Here is an 18,641-nt window from a genome sequence, read left to right as displayed (position 1 = left end):
TTTATTATCTTTTATTGCGCGCACGTATTCAGCGCATCCAATTACTTAGGGATGCACTGTTAATTCCACAAATACAATTTTTAACATGAGACTTTCTGTCCCAGACGGGACTGATCGAAATTTCGATTACCAAATTTGTCGGGCACTTGACGTGACAGATTCTTCGATTTTATGTACAAATATCGTGTAAAAGAAGTCCAATTTCAACGTAAAAATTCTCGTCCTGAAAAGGTTAAAGTCAACAAATATTTAATATACGGTGTTATCGTATTAATAAATTGTTATGACAAACTCGTAAATTTTAAAATAATTTAAATGATTTGTTTTTACATATTGTTTCTATAAATCATTCAAGTATAATAATAAATAGTTGATATAAATGTCCAATATTTATTAATTTCAAAAAATTAAGAAAGTGTAAAAAAAATCACGTATGTCATTCATATCGAAAATTTCATAACTTGATTTTTGATTTAGTTTTATGCAGAAAATTGATGTTTTATTTGTGAATAGAAAATGGCATACGAGACATAGATGACGTTTCGGTCACTTTTTCGTAACCTCTATCATTTTCAATTTGATAATATTCTTTTCGATGATGCAACTGACACTATATAATTAACGATCAATTTCAGGACGACTGGCTAGGTCATATCTGAGGTATTCATTTTACAAGTGATTTATGGTTCCGTAGATGCTGTAAATCTCGTTTATTTCTCTGTTATAAGGTTCTTTGAATGGCGCATCTCTAACAGTAAAGTTTATGTCCGAAACCTATGAGTGACAGTAACTAATATCTGAATCGCAGATGCTTTAGCGAAAGGAAAGACGCGAAGAGAAATTAAAAATGTTATGTTTATTTAAAGCATACATTTTCGACTTCATTTTCTTCAGAATTGAAGCTTTGCGCGCTTGCGATTATTAAAATTAGATGCAAAACCAAAAAACCAAAAATTGAAAAATTATAAAAATAGAGCAAAAAAGAGAACATTTTTAAGAACCTCCGAAACAATACTTTCTCCTCGAGGAAGAAAAAATCACAAAATAGTTTTACACAATGACATTCTTTTTGCTATAAAGAACTGATCACAGCAAAAGTTGAATGCAACGAATTTTTATTATATGCTCTATATATTATACAACTTGAGAAATAGCGCTCGTCGTTAGATTAATGTATAATAAAGTCACTAATGAGGTTGCCCAGCGAGCTGCGAGAACCTCATGTGCACCGCGAAACCTACCTTTCCTCGATGCTATATTTTGCCGCACGAGGTCTTCTCTAGATAAGTGCAGCATCTCTCTTGCACGCCACACTAATATTTTTACTCGGGATGCTTCAACGGATTAATTCGTTCCTCGGCGTTTTATCGTCTCCTGAGCATGAAGGAGAAAGAGAAAGTTTGCTTAGCAAGAACGTCTATCCACGACATTTTTATGTAACTTTATAAATGACTGATATTGTCATTGGCTTCTGTTATTTTTCATAATTAAGTCTATTACTATGAAGAGACGAAATTGCGATTACGTCGGGTGATGAATGGCCAGAAGAGAGCCAAATTATCTGTACAAAAATTTAGTTTTATTTTCAAATTGATTCCATTTTCATAGAGAATAGCATTTTTAATGTAAATTTTTTTCAATCGCAATTCCAAATTGAATTTCGAACCGTGGAAAGTCGCGTCATGAGAGCGAAGACTTAATAAAAATATCTTGCTGTGAATAAAATTCGTCCTGCTTCATCTGCTGAGAGCATTCGAAGCACGAGGTGCGCAATATTGATTTCGCGATTGAGTTTTGTTATTATCATACACACTCAGGAATTTTATTGATTTTCCATAAAAAATATTGTTTCATAAAAATAGTTGAGCACACTTCTATTTTTGTCGTCCTCACTACATTGTGTATGTAATATAAGAACTTTTAATAAAGCTTTTATTATTAAATTAAACACAAAAGAGTTTTTCATAAAATTATTTTTTAGTAGTAAGTTTTTATACTCGAAAGGCTAAGACTAATATTAAACATTTTCGACTGCTCTACTATCTATAAAAAAAGTATATCAGCAACTCTGTTATTGCGAAGTCAACATTGAATGTTATGTAAGCACAGAAAACTTATATAACTTTTATTAATTTTGACTACCAAGACGGCAATTGCTTTTTATACATTGTGTAAAAATGTAGCAAAAATAAATGAATATCTTAAAATTATGACAAGAAAAAATTTTTTTCATAATTAGAAGAAAAACTTGATAATGTTATTGAGAATATTATGAATAAGTACATTAATATATGAATGCGTTATAATAAATTCTGTGGCACGAACTCGTCAGCTCGAGAATTGCGAATCTTATGTAGCTATTTGTAAACCTACGTACACAGCCATATAATTTGGATCTCATGTGTTATTTAAGCCGCGTAAAATATTCTAAATAGATATTCTGTTTTTTCTATACTCTTTCTAAAAATTAGAGGATAGTTGTTGACGTGAAAACTAATGAAGAAAACTTGTAATAAAAAGTTGGATTTTCTCTTTTTCCATCAGCAAAGACAGAAAATTCGACAAAAGATTTTAAGAAGCATAGGTAGCTTATTCTATTTGGATATTTATTGAAACGTAATTGTTATTGTTATTGTTATTGTGACTTCAAGAACTACGTTCGTGTGGAACGTTGCAGTTACGCACAGTCTCGATTTTTTAAAATGGTACAGGAAAAAATGTTATATGCCTGAAACTACAGTTTAAGGTGGAATCCGAACCACCGAAGAAATATTCCAGTAAGCTGGAATGAAAATTTAATTGATTAAAAAAAAAATGAATTTTGAAAGTCAATTTGAAAAAGTACGATGGCGTCTATGAAAGGAATCGCAAGCTTTTCGTAAGCTCATCAAATTTAATAAATTATCAAAAACTCTCATTTGACCAATAACCAAGTTTAATTAGATGCTTAAAACTAAAAGCACTCTACTATCTCTAAAAAACATGAAGAGACTTTTCATTCTACATTTTGAATATAATCAAATATCTTGCACGTATTAACGAAATTACACTTCACCATCTTTTCATTTATCTTAACGTAACTCTGGCTCTTTAAAAAGACAAGCTTTCAACAGTAGGCAAGTTCAATTGGCAATGATGAGTCTTCGTAATAAAAGTGAAAAAACTCTCTCTTAAAAGATCTTTACCTCCCAGCCTTACTTCTTGTTGATCAAAGCGCGTCGCGCGAATGACGAATCCAACGCAAAGTATATACGCCTAATAGATTCACAACGCTCGCGCCGCAAGTTTGCCGGATGATCAATCGATCTGCAGTTGTAGTGGCCGCAAGTAGGATTCCCGTAATCCTTGCGGATTGCTTGGTTATGCACGGAATTCACAGAGGCTACAGGCGCATAATGACCAAGTCCCGATCGCTTCCGTCTCAAACTAGCAGTATTAAGATGCTCGGTTGAACAATGCAAACGGCCATCTACCAGGACTAGCGCGTCAGCGGCGGCTCCCTATCGCTATTACACAGCGTCGCGCGCTTTTGATTAGAGCATTTATCACGTCGCTCGTCGGACAAGCCATAACGAACTTCGTCCTATCACGCCGAGTTTTATTGACCAAATCGCCGTAAAATTTTTCTCGAGCAAGCTTGCTAACCGTCCTCGACAGCTGGAGCGCCCATTAGAAAACTGCGGCCGCGCGGATTCGGATTAACAGGAGCTTTTATTCACTGGGATATGTCTAAGTGAATGCACGCGCGTGCGGACGTCTGCTGCAGCGAGGAGCGATACAAAGGCGTGGCACTTTGGTTATACTGGCGGCGTCGGTGGCGCAGACGTGAGAGAGAGAGAGAGAAAGAGAGAGAGAGCAAACTTTCTCCTTGGCTCCCTTGGCTTCTCTCCTCCCTTCCTCACCTAGCATCCGAGAGGAAAGGACCATTAGACGCGCTTGCGATAATTTCTGCGCGTGTTCATTGAATTTGCACTTCCGTCGAGGGATTTTCGCGCAAGGTGACGGGAGAGCCTGGCGTATCGTTAAATGCGCGAATCTCCACGCGGAATTAGCATAAAATTCTCGTAAATTGGAGCGAGTTTACGTGTCTCGATACACGTCCCATACGCATTCGTGCGCACACGCGATACGTAGGTATATAGGATCACCGAGAGCACGGGAGGATAGCCACACGGGAGACAGGGACATTTTTCGGGCTGACCGCGGAATCGATTGCGCATATGTATGTATATATATGTGTCTACGTATACGTAGATGGACAGTTTCTCACAGCGCGCGGCTCCCGCGAATAAATTATTCCCGAACGTTTTCACCGACGGTGAACACTGCACTCATACCCATTTAAAGTTTCAGTGACTTCTCTGTGCGAACTGCATCTCGAACAAGGGCTTCGAAAGGAAATAAAGACGTGCTCCTTTTCGAGCTGAGCTGTCGTCTACTTCTGGAAACTCTAAGATAAATAAAAAGGTGGCTTGCAAATTGCACCAGGAAACCTTTTTCGTGAGCCTAAAATTTTCTTTTGATGTATATTTATATGCCAAAAAGACTTCTCAGGTTGAAGCTGAGATAAGAGAACGGTCATTTCACCTGGTAATTCAGCGAGTCAGTCGAGGGTATACGTATATAGAAGCTTGTTCGTAAGTAGAACGTTAGGGTCCTGGAATCCGTTCAGAAAATATCCGTCCAAGTCAGGCAGAGTGATAGTCGTAGTAGGTATAGTAAGAACAGAGGAAAATTAACTGATGGGATTGTCAATAATGGAATCGACCATCTACATTGATATTGTCTTTTCTTTTTCTTTCTCAAGGTAAAAGAAAGATGATCTTCTTTTAAAAGTAATAAATTTAAGAGAGAGTTCTCATGAATTTTAATCCCTCCACTGGGTCGTTTGCCATCGCACGCTCGCGCTCATAAATATGAGATAACGATTTACTGCCTCATTTTCACATGCGCTGTATAATTTCTTATATTTTTATTCCCTAATTGTAAAATACCTTGACAGAAACAGAGAATCCAATGAATTCTACCTCGTGAGGTTCAGACAAAGAGATAGACAGATAGAGAAAGAGAGAGAGAACGGCGGGTTCGAGTATTTGTCGATACTTTGCTTATATAGTTTATATGAAGTTTGTTGACCAAGAGAAAGAAAGACGGAGATAGAGAGAGAGAGAGAGAGAGAGAGAGAGAGAGAGAGAGAGAGAGAGAGAGAGAGAGAGAGAGAGAGAGAGAGAGAGAGAGAGAGAGAGAGAGAGAAGGGACATGGCCCGACGCTAACGAATCAATATCGAGTGTATATGTATAGAGTGCTTAATTTTCACGCAAGCTACATCAAAGAATATATGCACCAACCAATAAGTTTTTTTCTGTATCATAAAAATTTGATTAAATTCACGTTTAACCAAGCACAAGTTCAATATAGCCGCAAACGCGTGAACTACTTTTTTTTGGGGGGTAAAATTGAATAAGAGCATAGGACAGCAGGTTCGGAAAAGAATTGAAAATGAAAAGTTTTTATTAAGTAATAACGTTTGAGTTTGAACGTTATGGCATTCCAAGAAAGTTCCATCAGATAAATGTATTCCTCTTGGTTTTTTTATGTAGCCATATCAAATAAGCGAAAGAGATAATGTCGAATATACACATACGAAGGAAAAGATTATCAAAGAATTCGCGACACTGTGACAACATCTTATAGCATACTGATAACGTAATGAGAAGGGAAATACTGAGATGTGTCCACAAATCGGTATACGACGCCATCCTTTCTCTGTCTGATTATTCTACCGGATACTCTGGTGACAAACTGTTTATGCTTGTTGTCGTCTTCGACGTGGTAAATAAATGCTCAAAGAAGCTCTCAAATCTTTTATTGTCGGATGAATCCTATGTTAACGACGCAATGCCGCCTCGTCGCGAGAGTGAAACAAATAACTTGATTTGCCTTGAGCAAGAAAGTCCTTGAATTCGATATAAATCTCCCGCTCGCTACATTAGCAATGTTATCCCCGGTAACTTGGCTCTTCGACACTTTTATTTTGCTGTTGGGGCACGATATCTTGAATTCCCATTGCTTTCGTAACTCGTCGTCTACGCGAAAGAAAAAAAGAATTCAATCGAAGCAAAGGACTTCGTACGCGAAAGCGTTGTCAAGAGAGTTGGTAGAGGGGCCAGGGAGTGGCCGTGGCGCGCCACCGGCACGCAGTACCTAGCCACTCTTGTACATGCATGATGAACGGGAGAGCGCACTAATTAAACACGCGGTATGCGCGAGACTAATTTGCTATCGATTATCCGGCGGTGGCAGACGGAGGCGGAACAAAAAAAAAACAGGCACTGCGACCAAGTGTCGGTTACCGCATTTAAAACTGAAGGAAGACGATCGCTCTGGAAATCAGTGCTGCGCTTGATAACTGCTTCTTGACTCGCTTGTTCTTCTTTGCAACTTGTCGCCGACGCTCGGCCCTCGCGAGCTTACCCTTCTTTTCACACTAAAACAATGTAGAATGCGAAGAGTAAAATTCAAACACGCCCTCGATCGCGCGAAGCAACGTTTCAAGTGGGTACAGTGACTCGGTTGGAAGCCAACCGCCTACTGATACCTTGGCGCCGTTACTCGCTGAATAAGGGTGTGCGCACGCGGCAAGCGCTCGACGGTGGTTGAAGCGCGCCAGAGAGGGAGGGATGTCTGCGCATATAGAAACTCAGGCGTAGAAATTAACTCGCGTGATCTACCGTCTTGTCTCCGCGGCTTTTTTTATCCCTCTCCTTTTTTATCCTAACAAATAATACGATACACGCATAAACCTGTAAATCTAAAGTTTCAAGGTACATGAATGTTATATCTTTTGCTTATTGCTGTTGTTGTTTGTTGCACATCCACTTGCGTGTAATTGTTTCGACGCTGGAGATTGATTCGATAAGAGAGTGGGAGAGAGAGAAGTGGGGGAAGGGGGCAAAGACGCATTGTTATTAAAGACAACTATACTCCGAACAACAATGAGTTTTTCTATTATACTTTTTATTGGATATCCATTTTTGTACTCTTATTAGTGAATGTAAAGAATGGCCCCTGGAAAAAGGTAAAAAGGGAGTTCGACAGACTCGCTAAAAAGTTATTTTTGTGTTGGAGGTCTGCTGATGTAGTCGGAAATGAAATGTCGATTTCTACATTTTGAAACTTTCGCAAATGTTCAAACTGCTTCACTCTCTCAAACTGATTATTTCAGAGATTCTAACGGAATTCTTAATTTACAACATGTTAAATCAAACTTGCGCAAAGGGTAATAAGCTTAAGTGATGCGAATATGAGCTAAAAATTTAAAGATAATGTAGGTGCTAATATAACAAAATTATAATGCGATTCGCGGAGAAAAGGGGCTTCTGCAGATTATCTTTGATCCTTAATTTGTCTCGTCGCATGATCAAAATTTACAAAGTTATAATTGAATTTGTTTTCAAGCGAAAGCTCAGTGCAGATAAAATGAATAAACGCATCGACGCTATGTAGACCAAACTAAAAAAACTTTATCGTCGCAGGTGCGTAATAGTTTTACGGATGAAGAGAAGAAAAAAAAAGAGCAACTGCTGTGTAAATATAGTTTTATTTGCAGTGGCGCACGGACAACTAGCTGCTGCACGCTCTGTGTACTTTGAAGTAAGAGATACTGTAAAGGCTCTGTCTGGCAGTAAACTTTTCTTTTCTCATACGTTCAGCTTGCTAGAGAGAGAAGAGAGAGAGAGAGAGAGAGAGAGAGAGAGAGAGAGAGAGAGAGAGAGAGAGAGAGAGAGAGAGAGAGAGAGAGAGAGAAATAAACATTTCTCTATTTGTTGTGGTGACGTTGACGGCGTACTGCCTGTAGAATATTTTTTGAAAGTTTGAGAATGCAATCAGCTTCCTTTGCTTCTTCGACGTACATGTGAGCGTGTGATTTTTTCTCAAAACGTGTAATGTTTTTTTTTGTGGTCCAGTTGTATGTTGGAACAATCTTTACGATCATAAAAGAAGCAGAAAAACGAAGTATAATACTTATTTAATGTATTAACGTATCTAATAGCCGAGTAACTGTGAAAATATTCTTTTTCTTGGAAATATTTTCTGTTATTTTAATCGGTTAAAAAAAGGGACTTATACAGTAGGTAGTGAACATTTTAATCTCGGTCCTTATGTTGTGCTTTCAGACAGTGGAAATGTAGCGCAAGCTTATTTCCGGGAAACTAAAGCTATGAAAATGGAAATTCAAAGTTTCCGTTTGTGGGACATAATTGTTAAATTACTTGCAAGATTGAATCAGTGAAAAGGACATTATAGGTATATTTAGAGGACATCTAACTTTATGCATTTTATATCCTTTTTACTTGTTTAAACAACTGTAAAAGTATTGTTTTCGACCTCAATTCAGTTATGAACAACCTTTTTCTTTCTTTATCTAAAAAAATAAAATGAATTTATGCCTAGGCGACAATACTTATTCAACGGAATGGTTCCTTGGACTTTCTTAAGAATTTCTACTTTCTGAACTTTCCAGGTAAAAATTCGAGTTTTCAAAGAAGTTGAAAAAGTCGGATTTCGACAGTTAAACGAGAGCTACGAGTTGCGGTCTGTATTACCAGCACCACAAAACTCTTCTGTAAAGTCTGTTCACCACATACGCGTGCGCGCACAAGCACACACACAGTGTTTACAGCGTATTTATGAACAGGTATATAGTAATTATGTAATATTATTACATTTATGTGTCGCTGATATACTGTATAATCTTTTTAAAGTAATTTGTAAATAAATAATACAATAGCAAATTGGCTGTACACGTTTATCGAGGAATATCGAGCCTTAATTAACTTCCTCGCGTGAGCGCGAATAAATGATATGCAAATTGACAGTCATTATTATTCCTGGACAGTTCAGTATAAAAAGAAAAATCGAAAAAAGATCGTCGCATAGACAGAGGCCCAGTCTTTGAGGACTATCTGAATATTGATAATATTAGTCTTCAAGTAAAAAAAAGCTCAAAGGGATCGAGAAAATTTAGTTTCTTGTTATTATGCTTACAAAAGCTGGAGGCTCGAACAAATGAAAATCTCCGTGAAAAGAGAAGCGCACGTGCTTTCTTTTTTTTTTAATAAAAAAGGAAGACCCATATGCTTTATATATATATAAGTTTTACGCTGTGAGCGACTGTGCATTTTAACAAATTTCGCGTGAAACGACATTATGCTATAGCGTCGGTGGGGGAGTCAAAGTTGCACAATGAAATAGCTCTGCTTTTCTTATCAAGTACACGCGCGCCATAAAACCTTGGTCTTACTAAAACATTTAGCGCGTGTACAAAAGGGAGAGGAAAAAAAGATATATTGAAAAGTTTAGAAAAAATGTGAAAGAAAAGGAAGAAAATTTGCTGAAACTTAGCGACTTACTTTAACGGCAATGTGCTTTTGTTTCCTACCTCTCTCTCTCTCTCTCTCTCTCTCTCTCTCTCTCTCTCTCTCTCTCTTTCTCAAATTAATGTAAACAATTCGAGCTAGCGGCAACGAGGCGAGGGTTTCTAATTTTTCTTAAAACGAAAGTAGGACACAGTAGTTGAGACTCCTGTCTTTATCAAAGTGCAAATTAAATTAGTCGCAACAAGTGAAAACGTCCAAATGAGCACTCATTCATTCGAGCGCATTACCATTCATTCTGGCTCCACTATTTCCAAGTACAAACGAAAGCGCGTTGCACCATTAATACCATTTCATTCTCTTTTTTCCGCGAAAACAACGTTCGGTTAATCCTCTTTGTCGTGATCTTCGACAGTTTCCCTCGTACCAAACGAAAAAATAGTACAATCCTTTTGTCGACGTGGCAGCTTTTTCCATGACATCCGCAACAAAACGATGCCCGGAGTTAATAATAGACCCACGAAATAGAAGCGTACAGGACGCAGAAGGAACTGACACGTTGGAATCGATATAACGCGCGCGGTTAAAATCCCGTAGAATCCTCACCGCGGCACGTGCTTTTTCTCACGTCTCTGCCTCAGCTATGAACCGTTATTATGCCACGCGGTTCCTTTTGTGCTTTTCATTATCCGCGAGCGTTTTATCTCAGTCCGCGGACGACAAGCCATCCATCTTGGTCGCTCGATGGCCCGCGCACTTGTATGTCTTTCAATCGGTTCTAGCTTCGCAGGCTGCAGGCCTGGCTACAAGCTCAAAGGCGTGGCCCTCTCACGACGCGCGCGGCAACCCGGCGCCACCGAGGCCGCTGCACCGTCGCCCAGCATAATTATACGTATATGCAGGTGTTCCTGTGCTGGTCACGTTCGCGCGGCCCGCGTGTTCAAGTGAGAGAGAATTAAGCGGAGGAAAGGGATACAATAGAGAATTTTTCCCCTTCTTTGTGTCCTTCGCAAAAGAAGAGAAATGAAAAGGAAAACCGGATTGAGCGCTTTATGGCACTTTCGCGGACACGCCTTTTTTGTGACCCCTACTTCACCGTGTGGATTTAACGCGGCACTCGTTTTTTTCCTCGTCCTTTGCGTATGCGTGATATTCCTCGAACATTACGTTTATAGCGAAAGGCTTTTCTTTTTGCGCCATTCCGCGTCTACCGAGATAGTAGTTATCGCTCACCTTTTTTCCGATTCCGTAATTTTATGAAACTTTAGTGGGATCTTAAAGCCGAAGTAACAAAACGTGCGAAACCACTTCGAGCTTGGGGCAAAATGCACGCTATTACATCCGTGTCATGATTTCACAATGAAAAGGCCGTTACATAAACGTAACTGCACAATGAAATACTCAAAGTACAATTGCTTTTTGGAAAAAGCTATTAAGTTACTGCGGCTAATGTGATCGTGAAATTTCATTTTCTTCGAACATAATCGAATGGAATTGTCTTCTATCGCGTTAAAAGCGATGATTATATTTTCCAAGCTTTCATAGTCGAGAAGTAGAAAATGCAGTTATAAAAGTTTTATCGTACTATCATGAGGAAATTCAAATGTTTCAACAAAAAATCCAAAAACTTATTCATATAATAATGAGGCTTAAAATAACATGTAATAAATTTACCATAGTTAGAGTGAGAGCTAGAACTCAAAATGATTAGTAATCTAACTTTCACGAGTTTCAGTGGTTTACAGTGCTTTCAGGTGGGTCGAGCCATTGTGTATATCCGATAGCAGTGGAACACGACTACTAGAGCTTTCACGGCTATACGTTAAGTGGATTACAGGTAATAATACTCATTTAACAACAACTATATTTACCAACAGATGAACCCTTAAATGTGAAAGGGTAGTAATGCTTTAGGTATACCTATACGCAGTAATTAACTGCAACAGACACGACGTGCCTTTTTAAGACTCGATGGCTTCCGTTCTTTTAATGAATGACAAGATACAACAGTACCTCATACAATATATCTTTATATTCCAAATTATATTGTCAAATACGCATACTGGTAAAGTCACAGGTCAGTGCTTTTACGAAAGAAACCAATAAAAGCTACGTATTTCATACTAAAATTCAAAGTAGTAATGCATAGCGCGCCTTTTATTGAGAGTAGTTAAGAAGACCGATTACATATGTTAGTGCCAACAGCTCGATAGCTCATTGCGGAAAGCTCACTTACTCGGCAACTACGTCGGTTCTGTTCGATAGACAGAGTTGATAATTATATGTAACTAGCGTTGGGTTAATTTGGGAAAGGTTAAACTCATGTAATTGGCAGGTTGCCGCGTCTGAAACTTCTCTCCTAAGCCTTGTATTCGGTAAATTTATGCGGGATAAGCAGTTTTTGAAAGTTGACTTACGTGCGAATCTCGAGAAATGCAACAATTGGGTTATCAAAGTCTTTATTGATAGAATCATTTCATAGAAAATTAACGTACGATTAAACATATTTTCATGACATTTTAAATCTAACTATAAAAAGCAATTAATTAGGTTGTAGAGCTTCATATATACATTCTAGATTTTGACAAAAATTTATTAATTTCAATTTGGAAGGATTGAACTGTAGCAATGCATCTTGCCTTAGATTTTTTTTAAAGTCACATGACAAATTGGATTAGCGAGTGTTGATGTTGGTTTCTATATAAGACTTATAAACTATATATTCAAGAATACAGTTCAAAGTCAAAAACGAAAAAAATGTTTGCCTGCTACTTACATAAATTTGAAATACTAGGAAATATTTTCAACAATAGAATCTCTCGACAAGCTAATAAAAACGAACAATATTTTACACGAATTAATATCGCATCTATCAATATCTTTCATTATGTAATAAATAACATGTAAATAAGGATTAGTTTAGAAACATTAAATACAAATAATTACATACTAGTAAGAATATCATTAACTCCTTATGCCGTCGAATTTTATAATCAACATATTAATTGTCATCTTCGACTTCCTCTGAAGTATCTTCTTCTACAAGAAGTTCTGGAGGAAATCCTAAACTTTTGGCTTTCTCAAGTGATTTTCCACACAGATATGGATGGATCGATAAAAGTTGAAATTGACTCAAACTATCAACAACCCATTCAAGATGTACTGTTGCTGCATCGGCTTTAGTCAAAATGTCTACAGCTTTGAAATTAAATTCATTTTTAATAAAATTTACATGAGATATTTAAATATTTATTAACTTACCTTTATCATTAAAATCTTCGGTTTCAATAATGATAATGTTTAATTTATTTTTGTGAAAATTAAATTCTTTGATTGATGAAACAACTATACTACCGGTGTAAGTTAATAATTCCTAAAATATTTAAATAAACAATTATTTAAGATGAAAATTACAAGAACAATGATAAAAATGATACCAACTTTAAATTCGTCTAAACGAACTTTCATGAATAACCCAAAACAACAGAACACAAAGTTTTTGAATAACTTTTGAGTACTTTGACGAGATTTTCTGCAGCCAGATTTGAAAATATCCGGATCCAACACATCATATTTCTCATCATCGGCATCTAACAACTTATTCTTAGCAAGGCAATCAGTTATCCATTCAAAGCTAACGACGTATTTTTTGAAAGCAATACCCTGTATATATTTGAAAGTTTTTGGAGCAATTTTAGTCAACGGATCGACTTTTACAACTACATGCGTCACCCCCAAGTCAAAATTAGATTTTAATTGAACATTAAATGTGCTTGCAAACGTCTGCAATAATTGTATATTTTCTACAGTCAAACTAGTGTAAACTATTCTTATATTTTCAATTTGAGGATGAGTTATATTATCTGGACTGTCTGGACTGTCCATATTGACCATTGGTGTGCTATGGCATAGGGGATACGAGTTCGTATTTTTCATAGGCGTAATTGCTGGTATTAGAGACATTTTTCTGACAGGTGAAAACATAGTAGATTCATGAATATCTGATTTAGGAGATGATTCTGGCGATGGAAAACGTAATGTATGTCTGAAAGCACAACCTTAATATTACATTTACATCAATAAAAATATTTTTTTCGACACTCCCTGCGGAAAGCACGAACTTTTCGCATACTCGGCCATATAATATGTTATTATATGTTATTCAATAATATGTTATTGAAACATGCGTTCAATAACGAATTTTCCACACGTTGTATCAAAAAATTCTTTCTCACACTTATATCGTAATGATCTATATAAATTATTATTATTAAAAATAGTCATTGTTTGTACGTACCGTCTTTTTATAACAGGTGTTGGTGCAATGCTATCACTGTCAAAATCATCATTTTCTTCAAAAGTTGTCGACTAAAAATTACAATAGGAAAAAAAAAATAAAACTATGACATTTTAAGTAAAGAAAGATAAGCGTTAATGATTAATATAAAATACCTTCCTACAAGGAGTACAGCTCTTAGCATTGTCCAAGTGGTCATCATTTCTATTTTCGTGTATTTTTGACAAATCAATGCCAAAAAGATCTTTTTCAATATTCTTACAGGCAATCTGTTCTTGTGTAATATTTAAAAGACTTTCACGCACGAAATAGGGATTTGACTCACATTCAAAATTATCAACTGTTTTATTATTGTCTTTTTGTGAACTTTCAATTTCATCTACATGAACTTCTGGATTTTTCATTAATTTATTGAAGTTAGTTGTTTGCTTTTGTTTATTATTTTCTTTATCGTCGTTGTCTATATTCTTAAGAACAATGGACGTTTTTCCGTTTTGTGAGCTTTCAATTTCATCTGCAGTTCCTTCTGTGAGTTTGATTAATTTCTTGAAGCGGGATGTTTGATTACACTGGTTATTTTCTCTATTATCATAATCTACATTTTTCGAAGCAGCAGATTTTCTTTTACTCGATTGCTTTGCATCAATTATTGTGATATTTTCCAGCGAATCTTCACTTATATTTTCTTTCTCGCTATTAGAATCCATAGTCGAAGTATTTTGAACAGTAAATTCATTAGACTGTTTTTTAAGCGATTGCATGGGTAGTATAGATCGTCCATTAGACTCAAAAAGATTTGATGACAACAATGAACTAGGTATAGTTGTTAATTTATTACCGTTAACTTCTGTATTTTGTTTTATTTTCGATACCATTCCATTAACCGTTGAATTTTGATCGTGTTCATTATCTTTAAATATTTCTCCTTCATAGTCAGAAGACGAAGAAGAAAACGAGTATCTTGATTTGCGTTTTACTTTAGAGGCATTTCTATTTATAATTTCTTCACTATCTATGGATATTTTTTGTCTTTTAATTGCTTGCTCTTTTTCAGTATCAAAGGATATTTTTGGTTTATGATCCCATTTTTTAAGTATATGGTTCACATCTTCATCCGATGATTCTGAATGCGTTCTTTTCTTTTTTCTAGTAGTTTTAAAAGAAAAATATAAGGCACTAGAATATCTGTCTTTCTTATCCTTAACAATTTTTTCACCTTCTGTTCCAAATGTAACTGAAGCTTCACTTTCGGTAGAACTTTCTACATCAGATATATTTATTTTTTGTGTGTTTTTTCGACATGTTTCATTGAGCTTTCCCTTGCCTATTTTTAGCCTTCTGTTCGTACTATGAAATTTTTTTTCCGTACTATCTACATTAATAGAAATTAAATCTTCTGGTACTTTACTAACATTAATATTTTCCAGTCTTTCTTTACTATTTGATAATTTCTTTTGGTTAAAATTTATTAAATTCTCTACTTTATCAACTTTTGATGAAGACTTGGAAACGGAATCCGGTTTTTCTAACTCTGTTTTAGAATTTTTTGAAATATCACCTGCATCAATATTTCTAAGAGACTTTGGTATAGTTTCATCAATTTGTGGTAATATTTTTTCAAAGTCTTCATTTTCCAAGTTTCTTTCTGTTTTTGATATTTTTAGTGAGAAATCTTCTACTTTTTCTAAATCAATAGGACTTGCAGAATTTTCTATTTTAAGACTGTTCTTATTTTTCACAACCATTTCGACTGTAGGCAACATCTCATCAATTTCCATTTGTTGATTTGATTGACATGTCTTCTGAACATCTAAATTCTCATCTATGTTCATTGCTTCACTGTAGTTATTGATAGTAGAAGGCTTGGTTGGAGATTTTAATGGCACATTGTTCTGTGATAAACTTAATTTCATATCTGATTTATTAGAGAATTCTAAATTAGTTATATTTTTATCATTGAGTGAACTTTTATAATTCATACTAACTGGTATATTACTTTTTACTACAATACCGGATTTTTTGCATAAATTACGATTAACGAATAGACATTTTTCATTTTCTAATCTACCAAGATAAAGGAAAGGCACATTTTTTCTCTTTTTACAAATTTTACCCAATTTTTGAAATATAACGCGGCAACCACTTGCTATTGAAGATGAGCCTTTTTTAACTAAGATATTACACAAAGAAGGTTTGATTGATGATATTTCTTGTTTATTACTATTGCTCTTATCAAATGAAGATTCTTTATCTATATGATCTGTTTTACCTAAATTATCAGACACAGAAACTTGTTCTGTACTGATATTATTTTTCAAGTTCTTTAGAGATAACTGATTTTTCTTTGAGGAAGAGTTTAGTAAATAAATCGCTGTAGTGTTGTTATTAGAATTAGGTGATGCATCAGTTGACAATTTCTGCTCACTTAATTTGTGTTCTGATGGACTTGATTGCTCTATTAAGAAATTCAAATCTGATTCGTTAGATTCTGTTGATAAAGTCGTAGATTTTTCTAATGTCTTTGAAACATTTGTTGATGACACTACCCCAATAATTTCATTAAGTCGATTCTCATCCACATCAAAACCAGTAATACAGTTTGGTTTTGGAGAATCTGTTGAGTCCATAGAGCGCCGTTTATACTCTTCTATGATAATTTGAGAACTTTTCTTTAATCGATTATCATTTTTAGATTTCAATGAATAGCATGTATTTGTTGGAGGTGGAGTTTTATCAGCAGAAGTATTGTTTGTCTTAGAGTCATGTAAAATACTTTTGCTATCATTATTTGTAGAATTGTAAAGTACTGTATCATCTACAGCCACTGAAGGAGGATACTTTTCAACGCTAACATTTAGAGTTTTGAAAGTTTTTACTTGCATTTCTCGTCCTACTTGTTTTACGGTACGCCAATTACAAGTATCTAATTGCGATGTGATAGGCACAGAACTAGGTGTCCTTAAATTATCATTTTCTTTAGCATTCAAACTCATTTTCTTTTTCTTCATCATTTTTTCAGCTTCTTGTATCCTTATCTCAGTTTCTTTGAATTTTGAGCTTTCTTTGCTTAAAGGTACAGAGCTTGCATTATATTCTTTTATTTTATTATTTGGAGAACTACAGTAAATTTGATCTGGAAGAGTTCCAGCCTGATCAGTAGTTAATTTTTTTTCAAATGATTCATTTGGTTCTCGAATAGTATCTTTTATTATACTGTCAGATTTATTATATCCATTTATTATATCCTCAGATGTATAATTTTCCAGCCAACGTTTTACTTTTTTCTGTGGTTGTACAATTTTGTCATGTTTTAAATCTGATTTATTTGATAAATAATCTTTATCTAAAGAATCATCTTTAGAATTTTGACTTGGACTTTCAATGTCAGCTTTCTCTTTTGTTAAAGATAATCTACTTTTAACTAAATTGGCAACTTTTGCTTCAGTTGATGTCTCATTAAATATTAAAGATGATCTTTTGGAAGTTGATGCAATATCTTCAAGTTTAGATGTATTTATCTTACTGTATACTACTGGACTTTCTTTTGTATTCTTTGCTTTATTATATGAATATAATACTGAAACCAAAAAATCATAAAATTAAAGAAGTAAATATAAAAAACAAGTTAATAAGTTATATTACAAATGTCACATTTATGACAGATTAATAGTTGATAGATTAAAATGAAAAGTTAAGATATTAATTAATTTCAATATCAATTTACCACGTTTAAAATAGTTTTATTAACTTACCATCAATACCAGAATCTACCTCAATTGCTTTTATTAAATTTTCTAATTTTTCCACACTTCTTTGGAATACAGGATTACCTTGTTTAGGTATTGACCTTTTGTGAATCTTTGTGTTACAAAAAGGACAAGAAGAATTTTCATTGTTTGTGACTTTTAAAATACATAAACGACAAAATTTGTGTCCACATTTTATAGTTACAGGTATATTAAACAACTCTAAGCTGGAAAAATATTTTATATTTTAAAAAACACAAAACTAATTATTGTACACTGTTATGTTTTTACATTTTATTTAGCTTATTAATACCTAAGTGATTATAAAAACTGTTTCAGCAATGTAAATAGAATAAAATACTATTAGTCAACAAATCGTTTTTTGTATAATACCTAATTTATTATTCTTGTAAAATCATAAGCTTGTCAAAATGAGGGAGTTGCTGATGAAAACAAAAGGCTAACATCTAATTTTTATGGATAGAATTAAGAATGAAACATCATACACAAGAATTGAATGAAACATTAATGACAAATACATTTTCAATTTTTAAGTTTATACCAGCCCAGGAAACTTGTTGAATAGCAATAGCTAGTGGTATATATGTACATATAAGAAAGATTATCTTTTTGAAAACAAATATCTCAACATAACTTAACCTACGTTCTGAATCACGAATAGTAATTAAAAGATCTGATACAAACAATACAAATACTTAAACTCACCAAATTCCACATGTCAAACTTTCCTTTATTGTTTGAATCGCTGTTGATATTGTTTCTATACGCGATATTAAGACTTCATACTCGTCCATATTTATATAGTTAAGTTAATCTTTAAATAAACACAAGAGCACTAATAATAATTGTAAACATTTTGAGATAAAATCTCATGTTTACACGATACTAAGCAGATTTCTTTGTGTTGATTTCACGCAATGAATAATATTTCGGCTTCCGGAGCCAAGCCCCCAAGCCTCAATTTCTATAACATCATGCCGGTGTTTGAAATAAAGGGCGGTTGATTCAAATATTTTAGCAAAAAATAATTTATATATATATATATTGATTTTTGAAAGAAAAATACTGAAAATTAAAGTTTAATATGAAATTGAGAATTACTTCATAACTTTCAATCCATTATGATTGAATAAAAGTACTTTCTATATTAAATTCCCAAAATTGGAGCCGATTAGTAATTGTCCGGATACTAGGTATAT

At 34.7% G+C, this 18,641-nt stretch overlaps 1 protein-coding gene across 1 annotated transcript; it reads right to left on the bottom strand.

Annotated features, from left to right (window-relative positions):
• Positions 1–11,827: 11,827 nt before the first annotated feature.
• On the bottom strand, positions 11,828–18,329 carry LOC131663487 (breast cancer type 1 susceptibility protein-like). The gene is made up of 7 exons (XM_058933934.1): positions 18,148–18,329; positions 17,428–17,648; positions 13,831–17,252; positions 13,676–13,746; positions 12,820–13,423; positions 12,640–12,751; positions 11,828–12,576 (listed from the first exon to the last, which is right to left on the bottom strand). Exons 1-7 carry the CDS (start codon positions 18,234–18,236, stop codon positions 12,380–12,382), a joined length of 4,716 nt encoding a protein of 1,571 aa, XP_058789917.1. The 5' UTR covers positions 18,237–18,329; the 3' UTR covers positions 11,828–12,379.
• Positions 18,330–18,641: the final 312 nt, after the last annotated feature.

The sequence above is a fragment of the Phymastichus coffea genome, unplaced genomic scaffold (assembly GCF_024137745.1).
Source record: "Phymastichus coffea isolate CEN01 unplaced genomic scaffold, Cenicafe_Pcof_1.1 PCOF00036, whole genome shotgun sequence".
NCBI classification, from domain to species: Eukaryota; Metazoa; Arthropoda; class Insecta; order Hymenoptera; family Eulophidae; genus Phymastichus; species Phymastichus coffea.
Note: the sequence above shows the minus strand (reverse complement) of the source record. Positions and strands in the feature narration are given on the sequence as shown.

What these genes read in the sequence shown, in the direction of transcription:
- LOC131663487 (XM_058933934.1), bottom strand. Translation starts at nt 18,236, where the DNA reads ATGGACGAGTATGAAGTCTTAATATCGCGTATAGAAACAATATCAACA. An exon ending in AGTTTGACATGTGGAATTTG is followed by an intron (nt 17,649 to 18,147) that starts GTGAGTTTAAGT and finishes ATATTTTTCCAG; the next exon opens with CTTAGAGTTGTTTAATATAC. An exon ending in ACACCTGTTATAAAAAGACG is followed by an intron (nt 13,424 to 13,675) that starts GTACGTACAAAC and finishes TTGTGCTTTCAG; the next exon opens with ACATACATTACGTTTTCCAT.